The 8,498-nt window shown below is 38.2% G+C and overlaps 1 protein-coding gene across 3 annotated transcripts; it reads right to left on the minus strand.

The window, feature by feature from the left end:
* Positions 1-298: 298 nt before the first annotated feature.
* Positions 299-7,444, minus strand: LOC134634460 (leukocyte elastase inhibitor-like). 3 transcript variants are annotated; one of them, XM_063483675.1, is made up of 9 exons: positions 7,268-7,444; positions 5,284-5,312; positions 3,751-3,874; positions 2,807-2,924; positions 1,988-2,130; positions 1,158-1,235; positions 911-1,000; positions 654-834; positions 299-525 (listed from the first exon to the last, which is right to left on the minus strand). In XM_063483675.1, the coding sequence occupies exons 1-9, from the start codon at positions 7,442-7,444 to the stop codon at positions 299-301; spliced, it is 1,167 nt and encodes a 388-aa protein (XP_063339745.1). The 3 variants fall into 3 exon arrangements, with proteins under 3 accessions (XP_063339745.1, XP_063339743.1, XP_063339744.1); XM_063483673.1 differs by lacking the exon at positions 5,284-5,312 and having other exon boundaries at positions 3,751-3,891; XM_063483674.1 differs by lacking the exon at positions 5,284-5,312 and having other exon boundaries at positions 3,751-3,876; positions 7,253-7,444.
* Positions 7,445-8,498: the final 1,054 nt, after the last annotated feature.

An 8,498-nucleotide genomic window follows, 5' to 3' on the forward strand; every position in this document is an offset into this window, starting at 1 on the left:
TGTACCATCTGTATTTGTGCAGAAGTCTGAAAACCATTCATTTTAAAAAGTTCTGGTAACAAGAGACAGAGGTGACTTAATGTATTACAGTTACTTCCTAATTTACAGAAATGATGTGACTTCTGACATTTTCCTAGCAGGAAATGTGCTACTGTGGGACACTGAAAGAATAAACAGCAAGGCACGTTTTGTTTTAATAACATTTCTTTACTTCATTTGTATGAACTAGGTTTACCTTACAAAATCTTATACTGTATATAATGTTTTATGTTTAATTCATGTCAATGTCAGCTAGTGTTTACTCGGGTGAGCAGTACCGGCCCACAAAGAGAATGCTCTTGGTGGGTTTATGTCGGATGAAGAAGATGAAGGGATGGTCGGCAACAAACTCAACGGGAATTGTTATAGAGCGGACTTCCATGTCAACCCCAGTGGCAGCAGCAGCCTCAGTTCCTTCTTCATTTACATCCACGAAAGCCTTGTGGACAACTTTGGACACTATCAGGTCATTTGCTGGAGACATTCCTAGTAGATGAAGAGCCCAGAAATCAGTTGTGTGTTTTTTCTTTCACGGATGATGTTTTGCAGTTTTTGTGCTCTTAATATAACTGTATAATTGATTCAGTGTGTCTCATTGGTGCAATATTTCTCACCAGAGAAGTCACTCTTGTAGATGTCAAAAGCGTTCTCCATTCCCATTTTGGTCAGGATTTTCTCCAAGTCATACTTCTCCTCCATCTTGAATCGAGGGAGCTTGACATCGACCTCGTTGGGGCTCATCATGTCTGGGCGAGTCCAGTCCACAAAGTTCTTATAGGTCAGCTCCTTCTCCAGCTGTGCGGATACAGGGTCACTAGCTTGTCTGATTGAAACTGGACATTTCCTTAAAGTACTGGTAAGTGCATCTTACCTTTTCCAAGCCTGTGGCATCATCTTCTATGTCATTAGGCAGGAATATGAGCATGCTGAGGTCATTTCCTTTATACGGCATCTCAAGAATCTGTCCAGAAACATTGTTTTTATTTATTACTCCATCAAAGTTAATCAGACTTCCTAATCTAGAGGTTTAGGCTGATATTTGTAAAAGAAAAACAGTCACAAAAGTTTTGGATCATGCTGGTGAAATCCTGTAATAAGCTGAAAGTGATGGATGTTACCTTGCAGTCGGCCTCAGGAATGGTCGCAAAAGGAAATTTACTTTTCTGGTGCATCATCTTCACTGCCTTAGTGTCGTTCTGAAAACAAGAGGAGACAAGAGAAATGTTTTTGTGTTTAGTCTCAAAATGATCTCAAAAATTTCTGTCATGGTTTTATTTCAGCCATTGAGTGGATTTGGATGTAGAGCACACGTCACAACACAATTTGTTCTTGTTAGCCGAAGTTTGTGATGTGCTGTTGTTTAGATTTATTTGAGAACTTATTGGATATGACATCAATAATAAACTGTTTATGCACAACTGCTGTTTTTAACCAATTGACTATGTTGTCTTTGCAGTCAAATAAAATCTTTCAAACTATGACATTATGTGTGTTTTATGTGTGTGGTACAGTATTAACCACAACTGTTGAGAGAACTTGTGCTGATGGGGGGTTTTTAACAGACAGAATAAACATTGTGCTTGACTCCTCCAGGTGCTGTAGTTTTCTCAGCTCATAAACTTCATATATACATCATAGGCCACATACAGCCCTAAGTGGGCCAGTAAGACTGACCTTTCTGCAAGTTTTCACTACACCTTTAATCTCTGAGATAACATAACATATGAAAAAGAAGTGCATTTTCAGCAGTATCTCCGCCCCTTAAGTTAAAGGATAGAACCCAGATTCATAGCCTTGCATAACTGCATAAAGTTGTATCGTCCTAAAAGCACGATCCACTCAGAGCTCCAGGCTTTATGTTCTCATTCAGCAAAATCCACAGCTCGTCTGTAGTATTACAGATCAAAGTATAACTGCACCATCCTATGCTGCTTTTCTGCATTGTTACCTTGTTCAGTCGAAACTGCGCATCAGCAGTCATCTCCTCCTTAAACTGCGTGTTCCAGCTGCCCTTGAAGTAAATGGCATTCACGAGAACCAGCTTCGTCAGGCTATCCACTGCATCCTGGCTTAGCAAGTCCTTGATTTTATCTGGTAAAAAGAATTGATGAAAACTTTTAACTAGTTACTGTACAACATCTTCAGCTATAAAATCAGAAAACAGGGCAACAGCAAAATGTTTTTTATTTTAAATGGGGGGGGGGGGGGGGGGGGGGAGCTTTATGATCAGTATAATATTCTTGCAATTGTGATTAAGATTGTCTCATTTCCAGCAGGTGGCACCACAGTCCTATAACCCTCATGGAAAGTCCTTGTATCCTATGATTATAGATGGTTGGATTATAGGATTACAGATGATAGATTTATAAAAACAATGAATGAATTTCCTGCTGCACTTAAGATAATATAAAGATATAGAATCAATAGCAGCCAATCCTAAATGGGCCTGAAAAATAAAAATATGTTAAAGACACAAGTAATCAAAGTAGAAGTACCCATCACATCACACATAATATAATAAGAATAGAAGAATTGGCCTGCTATTTACAGCAACATACTGCTGTGATGGTTTTATTAAAAGCATGACACCACACAGTAAAACCCAGAGATAATGCTGCTTAATACTGAATAGAAATTAGACTGGAAGAACTGGAAACAGAAAATAATGTGTACGGTGGACAATCCGGTAATAATGTCTCAACAGAACACAACACAACTGATCCCCGAGGATTTACAGTGGAGATCATTTAAAGTTACATATGCTTACCTTGTGTCTGCTTCTCCACCCAGCTGTTGATGTGGACCCTGGCCTCCTCTGCATTTTCTTTGAAGTCCACAGACTCGAGCTCAGCGTTGTAATGCTTTTTGGTGCCTTTTAAAAATTCCTGGAATTGTGAAAATAAGTCACTCGAAACAGATTCAACAAACTACAGAGACTTCAATCAAGTTCAGTTACTGTGTTAAAATATTTTCAGTCCTTTGGATGCAGTTGAAGCTTGAACTAACCAGTCAGCCTTTGTCCAATAAAAGATTAAAGCAAATAGCTTGTTGGATGCCAATTTAAGTAGCCAGCATAGAAAAATACACAGTTTGTGGGTAAGCTGGTTTGTAACGTTTCGGTTCAGATGGTGGCAGTTTTTGGTGACAAATGTAAATTTTAGTATTTCTAAGTATTAATAAGATTACTGTTTTACTTCTTTATATATTTCTTTATACTATTTGCAAATATTTTAAAAGCTTAATCTGCTGTGATGACTGGAACACAAAGGAGAGAAATGGTGCCTTGTCTCTTGTTATGAACTGTAAATAAATAAAACTGTAAAATGATATTTTTTAATTTTTGTTTTATCGGTTTAGTTCTATTTCTATTTTTTTCAATTTTACTGTTTTTGTGTTATTTATTTTTAATACAGATGTTTCTATTTTATTGCTGCGTTTTATGAAGACTTGTCTGTTTTTTATCATAGAACATATTCCTGTGAAATGTTTTCAGTAAATACAGTGAACTTGTACTACCACTACTACTGGCTAGAAGTAGCCAACTTCATGGTTTAAATTAAATTAGCATTACTGTCCTAAACTTTGTGTAAGTGAAAATCCAGGGAGCAGGGAGAAACGTGCACAGCTTTGGTCTCATGACTTATAACAGGGCTCACTGCACAGGTTAGTCATTTATTGTAAGTCTAAGTAACAACAGGTTTCCTCTCACACCTCGAGAAACGTGTAGGACCGATCCCCATAAAGTCTGTTGGCAAGACTGAGGGAGTATGGAGCATCAGCCTTGTTCAGATCAGTTAGTAGTTTTGCAAACTTGGCGTGGACATCATCCTCATCGGTCTGGGGTTTCAGACACTGTGAACAGCCAGAGAAGACTTACGTGTTATAAAGCCACGCTGAACAAAAGACAGATGAAAGACAGCTAATATGGCTAACATAACTCTGCATTGGCCTTTTTGAATGTATTAATGTTAGTTTATTTTCATTTGGTAATAGTTTTCTCATAACTGACGTCCACTGAATGATTGGATGCAAAGTCTTAAGGAACTGAAGTGCTCAGTAGTAATCTGTATTTACAAGGCCTCCTGTATCTTTTTGAAAGACTACAGAAAAAGGAAAAACAGACGAAACAAACGCTCAGATATGTTAAACAGCTATAGAAAACTTTTATGTACACATTAGCCATCATGTTGTTATGCCAGCTCAGCTGCGAGTAAAACATTTAGAACATGTATGACGTTATGCTTTTGTTGACACTGAACTTTTCACCTGCTGCATAAATCTGCTTTCTACTAATTCTGTTTTTAGGTGTTAGCTATGTGTTGGATATATGTGGTGGGAAGTTTGGGAGGGATACTCTGGAGCTAAAACCTTGAATTTCCCTGTCAGATCACAGTTATTCGCTTTGTTACCACCTTGCGCAGATAACCCGGCAGTCTGGTTTGCTGCTGAATCTGCGTCTGCATCTGTGTCCGCGTCTGCATCCGTGTCTGCATCAGCGTCTGCATTGGCGTCTGTAGTGACGACGATGACGACGTTTCTGACTGTGTTTGTGTCGGTTTCTCTTCTGACGGCTTTGGTTTTTCAGCCTCAGTAAAGCCGAGGACCTGTGAGGGAGGAATTTTTATATGGGTTGAACACAAGAATCACTGTTGACATTTTTATAGTTTGTTTGTGTGTGAATATGTGAATGCATACTTGTATTACACATGTTAGTTGGATATAAATATGTTTGAGCAGACATTCTGTGCTGACCTGCTTCCCTTTTGGAAATAAAAAAATAAATCTACATAACAAAAAGTCTCAAATTTAAGGTTAAATATGGAGGGTTATGGACACACATTTCACCTCTCATCTATGTTATATATGGCAATGAAAGTATTCGGCAGCCTAGAAGCCGTGCATGTACATATTCTGCACCAAACCAAAAACTCTCAGGTAGAAGTACATTATTATATTCATACAGTCCACTCCATAAGTATTGGACACTGACACTTATTTAAAAAGCCCCATGAGTGTCTTCAGGAACTTAAAAGCCATCTCTACTAGATTAAGATCATGTGACGGACTTGGCCATTGAAGAATATCCCATTTCTTGTCTTGAGAAACTCTCTGGTTTATTTTGCAACAGTTTTTAGTTTCTTTCCATTTGAACTGTGAAGCTTTGTCTAAATGATTTAGCTGAATCACCATAATAGCTTATTAGTGTAACATTGGGGTTCTGGGCTTTATTCTGTATTAAAATATTAACTACTACTGTTATTAAAGCCACAAATCTTCCCCTTGCTTTGGCAAAGATCATCTGCTTTAATTTGCACTTTCAATATCTGCTTATATTCCACATATAATACTGATAGGAGCAAAACCAGCCTTTGTACACAAATCATGATGATGATTTCACAAATGGTGAAATGAAATGATTGATGGAATCATTCTGTAATCCATATTCCTGTATTTCCAACAGCAATTTTTTGGGTTTTGGGGGGTTTTTTGGAGGGGGGTGGGGGGGTTTGCTTGCACGGAACAATAGTGTAACAATTTACCAGTGTTCAGTACACTTCTTCAGTAAATAGCACCACTGTGCAGTAGAAATACACCATTACAAGCAAAACCTCTGCCTTTAAATGTTACTGGGGATGAGTATAAGGCTCTAAAAATATATATTGTTTCTGTATGTAGAACATTATGTATTATTGTCACAGTTGGGCAGAAGCCGACTGTGTGGAGTGAGGAGGAGGACCCAAATGCAGATACGCAAAAACAAAACCTGATTCTAACAGAAATGCGGCATTTATTTTGGTTGATTGAGCAGTACAAAAATAAAAGGGCGAAATCAATTCGAAGCTGAACAATAACAATAACAATAACTGGGGAAAACTAGAAAGAAAACATGAAACATCCTAAACATGAAAAAATGTGACGTGCAGAAAATAAACATGAAAAACCCTTAAACGTGGATGAGGAATGAAAACGCACAGATTAAGTGCACACAGGAGGTGATCAGGGGAAGTGGAATATGAATATAATGATGCCACAGGGGAAGTGAAACTAAACACAATGAACATGGGACACCCGACCTCTTCAAAATAAAACAGGAAACATAACGGGATGCAGATATGACGCAAGCTTGACAACACAGGACATGCAGACAAGAAACACGACAAGTTAAGACACGCAGACTCAACATGATGAACCAACGAGGGAGAGTTAAACACAGAGGGTGATGAAACAAAGAGATCTAAGAAACACTGAACTAAAACAGCAACCTAGGCAAAACAGAATGAGCTTAATTCATTAAGATAAGTAAACTTGTAGTTGATCGAAATGGTTGAAAATCATTTACCTTATAATGTTGAGTTGTTTATTCAGTACAATATATTTTATTAGTTCATCAAATTTTTGCAATGCTAGGTCTAAATCTGACAAGTGGGATGGAACTACAGATAATATTAAAATATTCAAACAGGAATGTTGATCTTAAAAATGGGACGTAGTGTAAAGCCGGGCAGGGCAGGCTGATCATTTTTGTCATTTACATAGTAAAATCGTAAAGGTTAAAAGTGTATTGTAGTTTAACAACTTTGGTTGAGAAGTTAACAATTATATTTTATGTTTGTCAATTTTTTGTCCATATCAACTTGTGTTTAAGTCGCGAACGCTAACAGGGGGAAAAAACCCTGCCTGGGCTTGTTCTTGTCTAATTCCAGTAGCTAATCGGGAACTTGTCCTGACTGAAATTCAAATTCACAGTCTCCTGTTTGATGTCATGCTTCACAGTGCAGTGGAATTCATTATTCCTTTGCTGAACCTCAGCCAACACAAGCATTCCCTACCTGTTTTGCTGACACTGGGAAACCAAGTGAGTAATGAATGCCTGCACAGACACTTTCTCCTGTCACACCCCACTCTGCCTGCTGGGTTAAAAAAGTTCCACTAGAAACACTCCCCAAACCTTCCCATTATCCCCATTATAAAAACGTATTAAAATATATTTGTGATCTCCTATTATTATCTCCTTTCAATACAAAATAACCTACTTTTACTCTCCTTTAAATCCTTCATACATCACTGTACTGTGCACTCAGTTACCCGCACACCTGAAACCACACCTTCCTCTTTTTATCTTGATGAGACAGATTCACACACACTTCCCGTAATATTTGAAAGCAGACGCTCTGATCCAAATGGGTGCGTCAACATGTATGTATTTCACAACATATGCATATTCTACCTCTGACATCTGTGTGGCTGTGCTGCCCCTCGCCCCCAGCATCAGCATGGCGAGGGCTGCAGAGACGCTGAGACCAGAGTAGAAGATATTTCCAGTGCTGTCCTCCTCACTCAAAGTTTTGAGCATAGCCAGAGAGAAGGCAGTGCTAGCTTTGGATACAGGGACTGATGATGCCATTTTATCTAAAAATAAAAAATAAAAATAAAAATATTAAACTGATATCATATATCAACGTGTTGATACAGGTTGCCACTTTTTTCTGCCACTATTTTTTATATAGTAAGAAACAATCAAGCGTTTAATAAAGTTCAAAGACTTACAGCAAATGTATGCATAGCATTTAAAGAACAGACACTTCTTTATAAATTCTGCTTTTCTTTCTGGTATCCTGAGTTTTAGCTTCTGGGCAAAATCCTGCCTGATGGTGATCTGTTTAAGGAATGTCCTCAAAAACCAACGATCCGGGAGCAATTTGGTGGCAATCTGTGTGTTTTCCAGTGTGATGATGCAAAAGGCAAAGTGATAACAATGCAGCTTGGAGATAATCAAATTAATATTTTAGATCCAGGAAACTCTTTGGATCTTAGTCTGATCTATAATCTATGATCAATCCTTAAAAGTGCAGTGATGAGGCAGGGATGGGTCCTCATCAGTCAGGATCTAGCCCAGAAGCTGATGCCAAGGAGAATTTCAGAAGATAAGAAGCAGAAGGGTCACATTTGATTTGTTTCCCAATAAAAGAAACGTATGAAATGTTTATGATTCTCCATCAGAAACATGTAGAGAATAAGCTGAATAAAAAAGGGAACATGTATAAAACACAAAATTTGCACCATTCCCAAAGTTTTTGTCAATGACTTTGGACAAAACGCATTTTCCTCATGATCTTTTCACTTACCTTTAAATCTCTGTTGATCCCGATAAACTGTATCAGAAGGTATGAAAGAAGAGCTGTTAGTCGCGTAGTCTGACCGTTACCTTTCTCTGTTACCTTTCTTATCCTCACGCTCCAGTAACAATGAGGTACATCTTCTACTTACTGACATAAAATCTTCCTCTGACTCAAGGAATGATCCAGACTGTTTCAGTTAAATGACGCAGTTTTTAAGCCATCTCTGACACACCCAGGCTCATGTAGGTGGCTCCAGCTTGAGAAATAATTGAGAGCTCACACCCATTAGTGAAACATGCACCCACCCTGGTGGGTGCACATCTAGTTCCAATGGGTGTG

Source organism: Pelmatolapia mariae, linkage group LG9 (genome assembly GCF_036321145.2).
Source record: "Pelmatolapia mariae isolate MD_Pm_ZW linkage group LG9, Pm_UMD_F_2, whole genome shotgun sequence".
NCBI classification, from domain to species: Eukaryota; Metazoa; Chordata; class Actinopteri; order Cichliformes; family Cichlidae; genus Pelmatolapia; species Pelmatolapia mariae.

Excerpts from the sequence above, each read along its gene's own strand:
- LOC134634460 (XM_063483675.1), bottom strand. The coding sequence starts at position 7,444 with ATGGCATCATCAGTCCCTGTATCCAAAGCTAGCACTGCCTTCTCTCTG. Across the intron at positions 835-910 it reads ATGCCACAGGCTTGGAAAAG|CTGGAGAAGGAGCTGACCTA; the intron begins GTAAGATGCACT and ends GTATCCGCACAG. Across the intron at positions 526-653 it reads CTACAAGAGTGACTTCTCTG|GAATGTCTCCAGCAAATGAC; the intron begins GTGAGAAATATT and ends TTCATCTACTAG.